Source organism: Acipenser ruthenus, chromosome 1 (genome assembly GCF_902713425.1).
Source record: "Acipenser ruthenus chromosome 1, fAciRut3.2 maternal haplotype, whole genome shotgun sequence".
Classification (NCBI taxonomy): domain Eukaryota; kingdom Metazoa; phylum Chordata; class Actinopteri; order Acipenseriformes; family Acipenseridae; genus Acipenser; species Acipenser ruthenus.
The window spans coordinates 48,265,837-48,283,658 of record NC_081189.1 but is presented as its reverse complement, the minus strand read 5'-3'; the positions used below and the strand labels follow the sequence as shown (position 1 = coordinate 48,283,658).

The following is a 17,822-nucleotide window of genomic DNA, read 5'->3' as shown; positions in this document are numbered from 1 at the left end:
GGTACCCCCATAACCAGAACTCTACTGGTGTAAGGTGTAGTGAACAAGGTGGCCATTCACAATGAAAGTAATGTGAAATGATTCTGTCCTGAAAGCGCTCCTGCAGGATGCATTTCACCTGGTTACCAGTATGCAGAGGGGCACCATCCTGCATGAAGACTGTAGTGTTTATCACACAAAATCAACACGTCTGATGAAATCTGTCTCCTTCAATGCTTGAACATGATGCAGCTTGTATGGAAACATCAGCAGAGTTGAACAAAGAGCCTTATGAACAGTTGAATTGGGCAAATCCAGGCGGTGGGTGACAGCATGTGCACTTATGCTGGGTTGTTCTGCTATGACATGGAAGAAAGTCTGATGCGTTAAATTGAGTGATTTGAATGCTGCTCTAGAGTACAATGCCTACATTATTTTGTATTTAATAGCTGTCTATGTATAAAGGCGAGTGAATTTTGACGGATAAAAAAGGATATATGATAAGAGGAAATAATCTTTAGAATGTTTATGAATGAGACTAATCTGCGTGCTGCCTGCTATCAAGACCAAGACCCGACGTGCTGAGACCGAGACCCAGACCAAGACCCGACGTGCCGAGACCAAGACGCAGACCCGACGTGCCGAGACCGAGACCCAGACGCAGACCTGACATGCCGAGACCGAGACCCAGACCAAGACCCGACATGCCGAGACCGAGACCCAGACCCGACGTGCCGAGACCGAGACCCAGACCAAGACCCGACGTGCCGAGACCCAGACCCAGACCCAGACCCGACGTGCCGAGACCCAGACCCAGACCCGACGTGCCGAGACCCAGACCCGACGTGCCGAGACCCAGACCCAGACCCGACATGCCGAGACCAAGACCCAGACCCGACGTGCCGAGACCAAGACCCAGTCCCGACATGCCGAGACCCAGACCTGACGTGCCGAGACCCAGACCCAGACCCGACGTGCCGAGACCGAGACCGAGACCCAGAACCGACGTGCCGAGACCCAGACCCAGACCCGACATGCCGAGACCAAGACCCAGACCCAGACCCAGACCCAGACCCAGACCCGACGTGCCGAGACCGAGACCCGACGTGCCGAGTCCGAGACCCGACGTGCCGAGACCCAGACCAAGACCTGACGTGCCGAAACCCAGACCCAGACCTTAAAAATGTGGCCTCGAGACCGAGACCAGTTCTCGAGACTCCATCTCTGCCTTTCACACTGGCATGCTCTACCCGGGTCAGGACCCGGTGTCATGTGGATCGGCTACACGGGGTTGACCTGGCTGACAGACGCAAGTACACTATGCGCATATCAATGCCCCAGAAGCAGCACTCGCCCACAGCACTACTAAGACACAGACATCAACTAGTCCTCATCAGTTTTAATTCTGCGAATGGGTGACCGTTAGTTTCTAACCATGCAGTCTATCATTCTACAGTACCAAGTAATAAAGTGGAATAGTTGTATGTCTCAGTTTTATGTAGGTATTCACTTGAATTCAGGCCACTAATGCTCCTTTCACACTGCTCTACTCGGGTCAGAACCTACCTGGGTCAGGACCCGGTGTCATGTGGGTCTGCTACACAGGGTTGATCTGGCTGACAGACACAAGTACACTATGCGTATATCAATGCCCCGGAAGCAGCTTGTTATGGACACTTCCATCCAAGCTTCTCTGGATTTAAACGTCGGCCCAAATGTCGATTATAGCAAATGTTTCTTCATCCCTGCTGCAATCTGCCTCATAATGTGTCTCAGACAACAAAAATATGGCTAAACAGAATAAACAAATGTTCCTTACGGAAGTGAAACCTTCATGCAGGCGCAGCTTTTTGTTATTTCGTCGGCTCACGAATGGTTGTCATGCATTTTATCTCACTCAACCCGGATCAAAGTGTGTCGACCCAGGTCTCTGGGACCCAGGTCAACCTGGGTACGACCCAGGTGCGTTGTTTCACACTACACAGGATTGTGCAAGTGTGAAATGGGCTTAAGATTTCAGTTTACAGAAGCTCCTTTATTTTTAAAACTCAAGGTATGTTTTACTAAACATAACATCCCCAATTAAAGTCAAAACAAGCAAAGATGATATTTATCACAAATAGGGAAACAATGATAATGTTACTAAATCTAATAAGAGGCAAGAGGTTTTATTTTGAAGACTTGGTTATCACTTGCTGGACTTTATGCTTTCTGTCAATAGCACAGAATGACCTTCCAGAAAGCATTATACAAGCTGAAAACCTACCTTTGGCTTTGCACACAGACCAAAATCAATAAGTTTTAGATTATGATCTTCGTCAATAAGCAAATTTTCCTGTAGAGAAAAAAAAAAAAAAAGACAAATTAACTGAAAGCAACAGCTGGCTGCATACAGTCAGCACTCGGATATACGACACTCAGATGCACGTCAGTCGTGTTTTACTGTCCTTGTATTAAAAATAAAATCAATCCCCATTATATATATGTAACAAATCAATGCACTTGCCCGTCACACGTGATTTACGTCACCAGTTTTCTGATACAAACCCCATCTCTTCAGTGTTACAATTTATTTTAATATCCATCAAAGCCTGCGTTTTTTTTTTTCTGGGTTTGCAAATCAGTTTATTTTGCACTGCAGTTATGCAACGCTGCCTCCAAAAACAAAGCTAACTAGACAAGGCACGGGTAATGTAAAAGTTAATTAAACAGTTTGAGATACTGTGGTGCATTTTTATTTAAAACTGTGATCTTTAGTTGTTTATGTGCATTTTCATTTCAAGTGAACTGTGGCCATATGGCCTTATCGAACACTATATTCTGCAATTTTGAATACGGACTTTGGATAGGGTTTTAACTCTGGAGACTGTGTTGTTATTTTTTAATCTTTTGCTAAATTGCATTGCCTTTTATGTTTTATACAGTTCTGTGCATGGGTAACATTTTGATTTCATTTTGCTGTTGGGTTGTTAATGGGGAGTTTTACGTACTGCTACAATACGTACCGGATTTAAAAGTATGTACTGGATTACAGTTCACGTATCCAGTCGTCAAGTGGCAAGTGATATTTTCAGAATCGTATCGTCCTGAATTACAATTCTACTTCTGTTGAAACTATAGTACTGTACCAACAAAACTAACTACAGTACATCTAAATGGAAGCCTACTTATTTTAAAACAGTCCTTTCAGCTATGTATTTTTGACATTGTATCTTTTTTGTGTTCCCTGAAAAAAGACAATTTTTTTGTCTTTTACTGCTGTGTTATTCCCCCAACTCGTGCGCTAACTAATTTCAATGAAAGAATCAACGTCTACCTGTACAGTTCCACAAATGCAAGTCATTTTTTGTATGTAATGTGTGTGTGTGTGTGCGTGCGTGTGTGCAGAGCAGGGGGTTGTTTGTGTGGTAGGGGGCAGGATACAACCTGCTAACATACATACACGTCAAAATCAGATGAAATTATCAGATATGCGTCACACACATTTAACTGTCACTGAAGTCAATTTTATAGGGTCGAATATGTGAGTGCTGACTGTAGTATTTTTTTGAAGCGGCAAACAAGGAATTGAAATCAGGATTCTAGATCCTTTATAAAATATTTTGTAAATTTGTCAAGCTGCTACATTCCAACATTTACAATTCCTACAATTTGTAAATGGTTAAAATCACTTTAACAATTTCTGTTGCTAATCTCTGATGCAGATTAATACTGCAGGGCTGGAAACAATACTCCAATTTCATAGAAGTTTCACATTCCAGGTGTTAATAAGAGCTTGATTAGCCACAGTGTATAGGCAACAACCTCAGGTGTCTTATTAAACTTGTGGTAAAACTAGGAATGGATCAAACTGCTATGCAAGAGTCTTATTTCCATCCCTGTACTGGTCCTGTTTAACAGTTTATACTTAAAAAACCATCTCCTATAAACTAAAAAGCATATTTTGTTGCATTAGTATGAAGAGTAAAAGCTAAATGGATCCCTTTACAGCGATCTCTTATATCAACATTTTGCAAAAAACGTATTTCTTTAATCGGTTATCTTATGCGTGTTTTGTGATTCCCTAGTGTTTCCGCTTATAGCATGGTTTGCCATGCTTATTAACTAGTCTTTAAAAATTGCATCTGAAAGGTTTCCTCAAGGCAGAAAAGCATACTAAACCTGCACAGACTTCAGTGCACAGCTGAACATCTCACAATTAACCTTGAATAATCTTTTCAAGTGCAATTTGATGGTACAGTAAGTAAGCATAGCAAATAATGATCAAAGAGGAAACAATAAAAAAATAAGACACAACACACAAAATAGGATACTAAACAGGTAAGAAATTAGTATAATTAAGAGGATATAAAGTATCCCTTTAAATGTGGTGTTGAAAGGATTCTAAATTAAATTAGCTTACAGGTTTGAGGTCCCGGTGAGCATAGCCTTGGCTGTGAACATAAGCAATTGCTGATACAATCTGTCGGAAAAATATTCGAGCTTCATCTTCAGATAAACGATCTTTAGCAATAATGTAATCAAACAGCTCTCCCCCAGGACAGTACTGTGAAAGTCAAAGAAATAATTAGCAAAATGTTTCATCACATCATAAACACCAGCATCACTCTTTAACAGCATTGTCTGTTTAGAAAGTGCCAGCTCATATGTTTCATTGCAACTAAGGCTATACTTTTTTTTTGCACACATTTGCACACTTTGAAACAGCTCTGCTTATTAGGGTTGTACAGACAAAGTTAAGATATGTCAAAGTTAAGAAAACTTATGTTTAACTGAAATGCAATTCATAATTATAGCATTGTTTGGATTATAGGTGAATTTGGACAAGCAGGGTTTAGATTAGTTTGGAAATAATTATATTTTATAATTAGAGCATCTGATTTTCGGTTTTAACAGATAAAACCCAACAAAACACCCCCGATACAAAAATAAAAATGAAATTGGTGGATAGCCAATAAACACCGGAAAAAACTGTGGAAACGGTTAATCAATTCACGTTGATTTTACCCTTTTTCCATTGAAAAATAAAACCTACTACAAAAATAATAATAAATACATTTCCCACTGCTGCTGGGCAATGTCCCGCCTGCCTTCCTGACTTGCATCTATCATTGATTCGTTCTGAATACTTTAAACCTGCCCCAACAACCGAGTGACAGTACATTCCTACATTTCTACTGGATACTCCGCTTATAAGGTTTAAAATGAGATTACAATCAGGATGGAGGCTTGTTAGCGGGATTTAAAGCTGTATTACAGTTAAGATACAGAGGATTTTAAATAGAATTGTGGCGAAATGTACAAAAATGCCTACACACAAAAACCCCAGAAGAATGCGCCTGTGACCATAAGGATTTCGTTGTGTTAGACAGCAAAGGAAAGAAGGTACAACTTAAGTGTGCAAGTACTGTTGAGTTACTAGTATACATATATTGACCAAAAAAAAAAACTCAAGCATTTTGCAAAGTAACCGAAAACACTAATTTCATACAGTATATCAAACGAAAGCCCCAAAAAAACCTGATTTACATAAAACTCGAAAATAACTAAAAAATAAGCACCGAAAACACAACCCGAAAAACAGAAGCCCTATTTATAATCAACTTAAGATAAAAAAAATGTCAGTTAGATATGTTAACTTTGTAAGATGCACTGTAGAACAAAATGTTGCTGCAGTGTCAGATTTACCTCTAGAATCATGAATATTTTCTGAGCCGTCTCAATAACATGATACAAACGGCAAACATGCTGATGACTTAGATTCTTCATGGCTTCGATTTCTGTCTTGACACGAGGCAAATCGTCCTATACAAAGAAAAGAAAATGTATGGCTTTAGAATAGACGCAACGTGTCCATGTTGTTACTGTGATGTGCTTAAATAAAGTTGCTGAAAACTAAATCAGACTGTGTGCAGTTGTTGACTTCAGCTCATTATTCAAAATGGAGACTACTTGTTATATTATTGTGGTTTCCACGGACAGCAAACACTTTCGATTTTTTTTTTTTTCATCTTTATTTGCTATACTAAATTCATATATTAAATAGATAGGACAGCGAGGAAGCAGAATATTTTACATTGACAGACAACATTCAGAGGACGTGTGCACTACAAGAACAGAGACTTTCTTTCAACAAGCAGACAAAAGGTAAAATACACGAATACTGTATTTACGTTTTTTCAGGCGGATTGATTGATTTTAAAGATAGTTTGAAAAATAATAATTTGCCATGAAAATAAATTGCTACAGTCCTCGAAAATAAATGTAGTACTCCACTGTATCGGCAAATTATTATTATTTTTTTTTTAATTCATAAATTTGTTTATTATTAATTTACAAATATTGTTAGTTTCTTACGTTTTGTTTTTTCTTTTCTTTCTTTGATTTCCTCTTTTCCAAGTGCATGCAGTTGCTACTTAGGACTACTTTTTACAGTGTGTTCAGTTGTTAAAGTTTCTGATTACACCACTAAATAAACTTGGTTTCAGCTGGTCTTAACGCAGTGCTCAATTGTCAGAATCGCTTTGGCGAATACGTTAATGATACCACACCCCAAAATTTATGCCGACATGTGGCGATGGGGCAGGCGCTATACAACGGTGCAGGACATGTCTTCAGAATACCATTTCTGCGTAGTAGGGTTTTTTTTTTCCATTTCCACTCCATTTTTGCACCATAGAATCGGGGGCAAGCGCCGTTTTCACTTGCAGGCGCATTCGCGCTGTGATCAGAATACAGCCCTGTATGTTTTCATTTACCGGTCAACATTCGCGCTGTGATCAGAATACAGCCCTGTATGTTTTCATTTACCAGTCAACATTCGCGCTGTGATCAGAATACAGCCCTGTATGTTTTCATTTACCAGTCAACATTCGCGCTGTGATCAGAATACAGCCCTGTATGTTTTCATTTACCGGTCAACATTCGCGCTGTGATCAGAATACAGCCCTGTATGTTTTCATTTACCAGTCAACATTCGCGCTGTGATCAGAATACAGCCCTGTATGTTTTCATTTACCGGTCAACATTCGCGCTGTGATCAGAATACAGCCCTGTATGTTTTCATTTACCGGTCAACAATCAAGTTGTACAAAAAACATTTTGTTCCTGGAAATTTATTTTTATGTTTTACTTCCAGTTCAATTTCTTTAAGCTATAGAACAGTAGTTTGTGCCAACCATTATTTATTTTTTGTTTTTTTTCTGTAACCCAACATTTCTGAAGTTGGGCAATTAAGTAGGATATATTTTCTTTGATATGTGTACTTACCCCAAGGTCTTTCTTGATCATAATTTTAATAGCAACCTTTTCCCCTGTAAGGATGTGTCTTGCAAGCTTTACTTTTGCAAAACCTCCTAGTTAAAAAAGAAATAAGATTCATTTATTTGCAGCAACTGTAATCATGTAGTGAGTTACTTATGACTACAGTATCAAAATACAATCAAATATTACACACACAGTAACAGCAATTATATTTTATTAGTGGCATAAAAGTTTACATAGTACATAGGACTAATGAACCAATGCATATTTTTTTCATTACCTGTAGGGACTGCAAATCTCCAATACATTTTCGTTTTTTAAAAAACAGTGGTTGTGCATGGCGCCTGTACTGCATTACTTTTTTTTGCAATCTGATTTCACATTCACTTTGAGAATGCAGTTACTTTGAAACCTTTACACTGAATGGTGATCTAGGTTTGAAATTTGGTTTTACATTTGGTTGGGTTAACTGCAAGATATTAGTCTCACTTGCCAAACACCTGTTACAACATACCTGTGCCTATCGTGTCATACAATTCATAATACTTAAGAAGTTCCCCAGAATCATCCAAAGCCATGGTTCAAGGGCGTTCTGTCACAAAGTGCAATGATTCAGAACACCAATTTGAAATGCTGAAAAACAACAAAGACAAGGGGGTTAGCAACTGTTACACCAGAATGTGACAAAAACTATATTTAATTTGGATTTGGTTTATTCATTTTAAAACTTAAGTTCTTAAACTAAATTATTTGGGAATCTTTATTGAGGTCCTGTAAACAGACAAACTGTTTGTTTACAACCCCAGCGCTCAAAATGAACACCGGCTATGTGGCAACTGCCGCAATGCCCATCAGCTATATATTATCATATATACATATAGGGCTGTAAGGGTTTAAACGTTTAAACGGTAAACGTGGATTAAAAATATTTTCGTTTAAAATTTGTATTATACGTTTAAACGCAACTTAACAGAAATATATTATCAAATTATTTTTGCATATTTTCTGCAAAGATATGTTTCCCTTTCTATGGTTTTCCCTTTTAAGGAAACCTGACCTGTTCTTCCACGTGATCACTCTAAATATGTCTTGCATAAATTAAGGACAGATCAGCTTCCTGCATTGTTGTGTATCTCCATCGCATTGCCTTTTTTCAGGTCTTATGGCCCTATGGAATCCGTGTTAACAAGAGCACAGACGGAATTACGGAATCAAAAGAATATTAACGCAGAATTAAGTGCTGTATGAAAAAAATGCATTTGGCAGTAGAGCATTAAGCTTGAGATTTACATATTTTAAGGGAAAATGTGAAACTAATGGTCAGTACAGGCAGTGGCTTAACTTTAGTTTCAAAATTGGGGGAATAGGTGGCGGGGGGACGGTTTCTGTAGCTGGGTTATAAATGAGACGGGGTATTCTGTAAGGGATAAACAACGAGAAGGGCTGAATCAGTGAAAATAATGAATTCACCGTTCGAGTGCGTTAAATAAATGCAATCATGGAAAATAAATAGAAACCTTTTTAAGGACGTAAACAATTAGACAACGTTGCAGAATATTTAACGTCCGTATTACAACACAAAAAGTACTCCTCACACAGACTGCTATTACAGCAGTCACTTTGAACAATACGATCCCAATGGTAGTGAAACCATAGGCATAGCAGTAATATAGAATTGATCAAGTTCAAAACTAAAAGTTATGAAACATAAGAACATAAGAAAGTTTACAAATAAGAGGAGGCCATTCAGCCCATCTTGCTCGTTTGGTTGTTAGTAGCTTATTGATCCCAGAATCTCATCAAGCAGCTTCTTGAAGGATCCCAGGGTGTCAGCTTCAACAACATTACTGGGGAGTTGGTTCCAGACCCTCACAATTCTCTGTGTAAAAAAGTGCCTCCTATTTTCTGTTCTGAATGCCCCTTTATCTAATCTCCATTTGTGACCTCTGGTCCTTGTTTCTTTTTTCAGGTCAAAAAAGTCCCCTGGGTCAACATTGTCTATACCTTTTAGGATTTTGAATGTTTGAATCAGATCGCCATGTAGTCTTCTTTGTTCAAGACTGAATAGATTCAATTCTTTTAGCCTGTCTGCATACGACATGCCTTTTAAACCCGGGATAATTCTGGTTGCTCTTCTTTGCACTCTTTCTAGAGCAGCAATATCCTTTTTGTAACAAGGTGACCAGAACTGAACACAATATTCTAGGTGAGGTCTTACTAATGCATTGTAAAGTTTTAACATTACTTCCCTTGATTTAAATTCAACACTTCTCACAATATATCCGAGCATCTTGTTGGCCTTTTTTATAGCTTCCCCACATTGTCTAGATGAAGTCAACATAAACTCCTAGGTCTTTTTCATAGTTCCCTTCGTCAATTTCAGTATCTCCCATATGATATTTATAATGCACATTTTTATTGCCTGCATGAAGTACCTTACACTTTTCTCTATTAAATTTCATTTGCCATGTGTCTGCCCAGTTCTGAATGCTGTCTAGATCATTTTGAATGACCTTTGCTGCTTCAACAGTGTTTGCCACTCCTCCTATTTTTGTGTCGTCTGCAAATTTAACAAGTTTGCTTATTATACCAGAATCTAAATCATTAATGTAGATTAGGAATAGAAGAGGACCTAATACTGATCCCTGTGGTACACCACTGGTTAACTCACTCCATTTTGAGGTTTCTCCTCTAATCAGTACTTTCTGTTTTCTACCTGTTAACCACTCCCTAATCCATGTGCATGCATTTCCTTGAATCCCTACTGCGTTCAGTTTGAGAATTAATCTTTTATGCAGGACTTTGTCAGAAGCTTTCTGGAAATCTAAATAAACCATGTCGTATGCTATGCAATTATCCATTGTCAATATTGCATCCTCAAAAAAGTCAAGCACGTTAGTTAGACACGATCTCCCTTTCCTAAAACTATGCTGACTGTCTCCAGGATATTGTTACCATAGAGAAAATTTTCCATTTTAGATCTTATTATAGTTTCCATAAGTTTACATATAATAGAAGTCAGGCTTATTGGTCTGTAGTTACCTGGTTCGGTTTTGTCTCCCTTTTTGTGGATCGGTATTACGTTTGCTATTTTCCAGTCTGTCGGTACAACCCCTGTGTCAAGAGACTGTTGCATGATCTTGGTTAGCGGTTTGTAAATAACTTCTTTCATTTCTTTGAGTACTATTGGGAGGATCTCATCCGGCCCAGGGGATTTGTTTATTTTAAGAGCTCCTAGTCCCTTTAACACTTCTGCCTCTGTTATGCTAAAGTTATTTAAAATTGGATAGGAAAAGGTCGACATGTGGGGCATGTTGTCCGTGTCCTCCTTTGTAAAAACCTGTGAAAAGTAATCATTTAATATATTTGCTATTTTTTTTTTCTTCATCTATGATTTTGCCATTTGTGCCTCATAGACATTTAACCTCCTCTTTGAATGTTCTCTTGCTGTTATAATATTGGAAAAACATTTTGGAATTGGTTTTAGCCCCCTTAGCAATATTGATTTCTATCTCTCTCTTGGCCTTTCTAACTTCCTTTTTGACTTGTGTTTGCAGTTCCAAGTACTCTTTCTGTGTACTTTGTTTTTGGTCCCTTTTAAACACTCTGAAAAGTGCCTTTTTTCACTGAATATTTTTTTTTAAATTGATCTATTAAACCATTTTGTTTTAGATTTAGATTTGTCTACTTTTGGGATGTAATTGTTTTGCGCCTCTAGGACTACATTTTTAAAAAAACAGCCATCCTTTTTCTGTGGATGTTTTCTCTATTTTATTTATTTATTTATTAAAATTTAGTCGTTGCCAATCAGTTTTTTTTTTATTATTTTCTCCCCAATTTGAAATGCCCAATTATTTTTAGGCTCAGCTCACCGCTACCACCCCTGCGCTGACTTGGGAGGGGCGAAGATGAACACACGCTGTCCTCCGAAGCGTGTGCCGTCAGCCGCCCGCTTCTTTACACTCTGCAGACTCACCGTGCAGCCGCCTCAGAGCTACAGCGTCAGAGGACAATGCAGCTCTGGGCAGCTTACAGGCAAGCCCGCAGGCGCCCGGCCAGACTACAGGGGTCGCTGGTGCGCGGTGAGCCGAGGACACCCTGGCCAACCTAACCCTCCCTCCCCCCGGACGACGCTCGGCCAATTGAGCGCCGCCCCCTCGGAGCTCCCGTCCACGGTCGGCTGTGGAATAGCCTGGACTCGAACCGGCGACGTCCAGGCTATAGAGCGCATCCTGCACTCTAGCGAGTGCTTTTACTGGATGCGCTGTTTTCTCTATTTTACTCCAATCTACTTCTGTTAGTCTCTGTTTCATACCGTCATAGTTTGCTTTTCTAAAATTGTAAACTTTAGCTTTAGTCATTACTTTTGGGGTTTTAAAAAACACTTCAAAGAGTTTGCCAGTGGCTCTCTGACCTCTGTTTTAGTTATTCTGTCTTTGTTATTTGAAAAGACTAAATCAAGACATGCCTCCCCTCTAGTCGGTGCCTTGACAAATTGCATTAGGAAGCAGTCATTTGTCATTTCCACCATTTCAATTTCGTCCGTCGTGCTCCCCACTGGGTTCTCCCATTTTATACGAGGGAAGTTGAAATCCCCCATTAGTATGGCTTCTCCTTTGCTACACGCATTTCGAATGTCATTGTATAACAGATTATTTTGCTCAGCGTCTGAATTTGGCGGTCTATAGCATGCTCCTATTATTATGCCCTTTGAATTTTTGTCCATTATTCTGACCCATATTGATTCAGCGTTGTTTTCTTTGACCAGATTCAAGACTATTTCTTATGTGTAGCGCTACCCCTCCGCCTCTTCTGTCCTGCCTGTCTTTCCATTTTGCATGTTTGCTTTGGAGCGCCCCACACTACACAAAAAAAAAAAAAAAATACAACCCGTTTTTAAAGTTAATACTATTTTTCAATACAATTAGATAAAACAATATGTAACCCAATGAAGACGAACGCAAACCATTCTATGCACGGCAATTATGGCCACAGTGCCCTTTCCGCTACAGCAACTAGAGATGCCCGTACCAGGGGTGCGCAACTGGAAAAATTAAAAAAAAAAAAAACTTCTTTCCATGGGACAAAATGCTAAAATAGAAATGATAGAATATCACTTTTAGGATTTTGCTTTTATTAAAGAATGAACACAATCAATTAGTGGTTTAGATTGGTTTGTAAACTACATTACCCAGAAGAACAGCGATGACGCTTGTTTAAAACTGTAGCGTACACGGGGGAAGGCAGCAGCAGGGCTGGTAGGTGACGTAATCATACACGAAGACATAAGCCCGATATACGCTATATGTTTTGTACAGCGGTATCAGCGCTATGCTTTAGTGCGAGAGGTCCCGGGTTCGCGCCCGCCCTCCGCCCTGTGTGATGCGCCTGCCTGCGTTAACCGAAATCGCTACAATACATTTGGGTTTCCTATATTCCTATAGAGAAAAATTTTGTTTTCTGGGCGTTTCAGTGGGAGACTGAGGGTACTCAGTGGAGAGTGGAGTAGCAGTTTAGTAAGAGTGCAATGCTATGGAGTAATTTCAAAGTTGTATTTAAAATAAGTCAATCTATCTATCTATAGCTTTACAAACCTACTGCCAACCACCTGATATAAGTAGCTTTTTAAGAAATAGATAAATTCCTAAACCTTTACATATAAAACAGTTTACATGGTTTTGTAATTTTTATTATGTTAAATATTCTTCCTACAGCTGGTGGTCAAACTTTACTGGGCTCCTACTGCAGACAAAGGCAATTTTTTAGTATTGTTGCATTAATTTAAATGTGTTTGTTACTGTGTGTGACAGAGGGTTTGTGAATTAAAGGATATGTGTATTGTGTACTCTGTATATATTTTTGCTTTGAGGTTTAGTTTAGTTGTTTTTTTTTAAATGAAGTATTGTCCGATCGGCTGACAGCACACACTTCGGAGGACAGCGTGTGTTCGTGTTTGCCGCTCCCGAGTCAGCGCGGGGGTGGTAGCGGTGAGCTGAGCCTAAAAATAATTGGATATTCTAAATTGGGAGAAAATATGTGTGTATGTGTATGTATGTGTGCATATATTATATATAACACACACGGATGAAGGCTATATTTCCATCCTGAACCATTAAAAAAAAAAAGGCATAATAGTACAGTAGTGATATCAAAATGTCAAAATTCCTAGAGTCTAGAGGCATTATGACATTCTGATGTCACTACTGTGCTATTATGCCTTTTTTGTGTTTGAATTGAAAGTGGTCTCGAGGAGTCAAAGTTCAAGTATATTTTACTCTAGTCTAGAGGAAAATATACTTGAACGTGACCCCGAGACTACTTTCAATTCAAACACAAAATGTCTGGTTTTCACACCCTCAGTAGAGAAATGTTCATTAATGAGCAACAAAATGAGAACGTTACGCTGGTACATTCGTATCTCAGAGAAACTGGAGAGGAACAGGAAATTAGACATTCCAGTCAATGACTTTCAAATTTTCAATCATTCGACAACACCCACAATTCATGTTTTTTAGGCACTTTTAACAAATCTGTCTCTGTGAAGATTTACAATCATCCTTAACCAACGGGAGCACCAACCAAGCGAGCGACACAAATCTTTGACTTTATAAAATACATTTAAAAAAAGCATACCCCATTGAAACAATTTCCTTAAAAATACATTATTTTTTGCAGTTCATTATCTACCCATTTCAATTCACCATTAGATTTAAGATTCTTTAATATTATTATTCATTAAATTCACTTGCAATTTGAACCTTGAGGCAGTGTGGTCCAGTGGTTAAAGTCCAGGGCATGTAACCAGAAGGTCACCGGTTCAAATCCCACCTCTGCCACTGACTGACTCACTGCGTGACCCTGAGCAAATCACTTAACCTCCTTGTGCTCCATCCTGCAGATGAGATGTTAAAACAATGTCCTATTGTAAGTGACAATGCATATAATGCACAGTTCACAGCCTACCTCTGTAAAGCGCTTTGTGATGGTGGTCCACTATGAAAGGCGCTATATAAAAAAAAGATATATATATATATATATATATATATATATATATATAAAGATATTAACACCCGTTCATTGTCTTTTTTTATCCATGTATTATAAAAAATAATAGATGGGCTCAGTTAGTTAAAGGAAAATAATTCCATCTCGGGTTTCTGTGACAGTTTGTAAACTACTAGATGGAATTATTTTCCTGTAAGTCACTGAAAACAATTTTGCTATTCCCGCAATGTGTGTGCGTTATTATCCAGGTGAAAAAATAAGTGATATCTGAAACAAAAACACATTGGAAATGTGATAAAACATCAAGTTATCAAAAGTGCCCAGCCATTTAAAGTGGAGTGATAAAAAACACAAGCCAAGTTTCAAGAAACCATTGGGGCGACCTTGTCCAGCACAAAGCAAATAGGCACAACTGTAAAAGCGGTGGGGGTCAAGTTGCACCAATTGTTTCTCCTAACTTGGCTTGTGTTTTTGATGCAAGTTCAGTCTGCTTTTATTGTGTTTAATAGCAGGTCTGAGGTAAAAGTTTGGGTAATTGTAAGACCTTGCTAAAAATCACGACTTAAAACTAGTACCTAAAACAGTAATTACTGGAAAATTGAATAATTTATCTGCTGGAAGACAAAGTACTTCGGACATCTTTCTTCAAGCTAAATTATTAAAAACAGTTATTCTTCAAATTAATTTCTACAAAATCTGGTCATCACGTCATTGTTTTCATCTAAACTACACTGGGACCGACTCAAATTTATTGAAGTTAATGATGCATAGATTTTGTTTAAATGTTTGATGAAATGTGTTCTGATAACGCGCCTAGTTTTTATTGAATTTAACTTCTGAATAAACAAAGTATTTTTTTTTTCTTTTCAAAAAGTGTTTGTTTTCATTTTGTCAAGTAAAAGCACTAATATTAGCATATTTAAACCAAAAAGGGATTTAAAATATATTAAGTGACATTTGAATTTGTATATTTTAATTACATGCTTTATTAAGATACAATATTTAATTGAAATACTTAGAACTGAGTAGGACTTAAAATATACCTTGCAAAAAAAAATGTTTAAACCATGGTTAACCTCATTTTTTGGTAACACTATAGTCTATAGTTATTAAAAAGCACATATATAGCACATACTATCATTGTTAAATGATTCTCCATTCTGTTTATTCTGTCAAAAATACAATTATAATGACTGTTCAAAACAAGGTCTTTGTTGTTGTAAATATACAGCAGTGCATAAAATAAGAGGTTCTGACCCTTCCAAATAAAAACACAGATTAGTTTGGTACATCAGGCTTGAATGTGCCACCTTGCAAAGTTCTCATTCTAGTAGACCACAAATGGCCACTTTCTGAGCACTAAATACTGGCAGCAGGATAGTTTAGGCTATTGTACAAGCCTTTTTGTAATGACATTTTAAAGTGCTAATGTTTTAAAATAAGGTACTGTATAAACTGAGTCGAGCCATAGTAAGTTGCAGTATCATTTGAACAGTATTGTCTATTAACGTGCCCCCTGTTTTTGCCTCATTGGATGCAGAAACCGGGTTGTTAGTGATTAAAAAAGAGAGACTTGAGGACTCAGTGCTACATTGATGATTTTAACTTCCAGGATCTTTGCTTGCAGCTGACAGCAGACCATCAGGCCACCTGCAGCCCTTTTGTCAACCTTTTAATCCATGTTGGTAATGGACTACTGTTACACTGCTTAGGCCTATATAATGTATATTGCTCACTGTCCCAGTGCATAAAAGCCATGTCTTGATTGATGTGCTCATACTAGAATTAGTATCCCTCCATTTTCACTTTCTCCACCGTCACAGCCAGAAGACTCTCATTTAGCAAAGCGACTTACAGAGATTTGGGGGTAAACTATACATCACAACTGCTGCTGCAGAGTCACTTACAATAGGACCTCGATTTAACGTCTCATCCGAAGGACGGAGCACAAGGAGGTTAAGTGGCTGAGTTGGGATTTAACTCGGAACCTCTTGGTAACAAGTCGCTTTTACCAACCACTGTACCACCAAGCCTCCTCTTCTGGGGGTGTATGGTCGCTTAAAATATTAATCGAGTCCAGCAAATTACCGTACAAGTATGTTTGTTTTGTAGTCTACTTTGAATGATAAAAATCTATATCAAATATGTTGTCTATCTTCAGATTATTTTTTTATTATTATTACAGCCCAAGGATAATTATCCTTATTTAAAACTGACTTGAATGTTAATGAATCACAAAAAAGTGTAAAAAGTTAGGGTCACCATATTAGCTTTAAAACTATATAATACCTCCCGTGGGCACTACTTCTAACATAAATATCCAGCCTGCCAGAGCACTGACCCAACATATGCTTAATGTAGCACATTCACAGGTGCTTGTACATGATTAATAATGTCATAATTACTTTCTTTTTACTGTATCTCTGGTACTAAACACTAATTTAAAATGACAGTCATGCTGAATTTAAATTATTTATAAGTTAGCTTTTTTCATGACAGATTTGTATTTTTACAAAAAAAAACACAACTGTAAGTCAGATATGCACGGGAGAAGCAATAATCGGTAACGACTATAATGACTACTGTAGTTGTTCGTAAATTCACCTAATGCAAAAAAAACACAGTTACGGTACACTTAATTCACACACTGAAAAACAGAAAGTTCTGCCAAATAAAACAACCACGAACATAGCCTACTGACGTAATGTAGGTAGTTAGTCTAATCTTATTCTGACAAACAATCTCGATTATTGAATTTTACTCTCTCGGTCCGTGTCCTGGCGCAGTTGTGAGCTTTTTACTCGTTAATAAGCACGTTTATTTGTTAATAAACACGGACAGAAAAATAGTGTACTCACGTTTTTCAGTTTTCTGTTTTCAGTTTTTCTCTGAAGCCTCAGGTTCCGTCACTTGCTACATGAATGAAGACACACACTGAGACTGTGGCAATGAGGCACAAACACTTCACTAAACCGCTGGAGATTTGAGTTTAAGAAAAACGCTTGGATATTCTAAACTTAACGCAAGTCACTCTGTTATTCAATGCCACATGACTTAAATTAATTTATATGAGATATGTAACAATATTTACATCACCAAACTCAAAAAATGTAAATCTCTGAGCATGTATGGCAAAGATCTACGGTAAAAGTTTGAATTTGCCTCTGTGACGCCTCTTCCGTTTCCCGGCATCAAACTGACCAATAGAACCAGTGCAGTCTCCGGACATGCGTTCAATGCATATACAGAAGGATTAGATCGGACACGCCCATGGAAACTCTGCCAGCTGCAGTATGTAAACCGGGCGGGCATATTGCCTAGGCAAGGCACTGCATTCACAAAGATAACAGATAGGAGCGGAGATAGAGAGATGTTTAGTTTTTGTTTGAACGGACTTGTTCCAGTAATACATTAAAATCACAAATATTACGTGAAAATATATATTTACAACGGGTATGCTTTTAGATCGTTAAATAAAAACATAGAATGATATATAGAGAAGGTCAGGTGAGGTCAGACAGCCGAGGCGGACTTTTTTCTTTCTTAGGCTTTTTGATATTGTCATATTAATAAAT

The 17,822-nt window shown here is 38.1% G+C and overlaps 1 protein-coding gene across 2 annotated transcripts in view; it reads right to left on the bottom strand.

The window, feature by feature from the left end:
* Nucleotides 1-17,476, bottom strand: part of melk (maternal embryonic leucine zipper kinase) — a 74,353-nt gene extending 56,877 nt beyond the window's left edge. The window contains exons 1-6 of one of the 2 annotated variants that reach the window (XM_059025886.1): nt 17,106-17,476; nt 7,757-7,875; nt 7,249-7,334; nt 5,668-5,784; nt 4,382-4,525; nt 2,246-2,314 (exon numbers count right to left, since the gene is read on the bottom strand). In XM_059025886.1, the coding sequence (XP_058881869.1) occupies nt 2,246-2,314; nt 4,382-4,525; nt 5,668-5,784; nt 7,249-7,334; nt 7,757-7,820 (480 nt within the window). In that variant the 5' untranslated portion in view covers nt 7,821-7,875; nt 17,106-17,476. The remainder of the gene's footprint in view (nt 1-2,245; nt 2,315-4,381; nt 4,526-5,667; nt 5,785-7,248; nt 7,335-7,756; nt 7,876-17,105) is intronic. The other variant, XM_034036008.3, reaches the window with a different exon arrangement.
* Nucleotides 17,477-17,822: the final 346 nt, after the last annotated feature.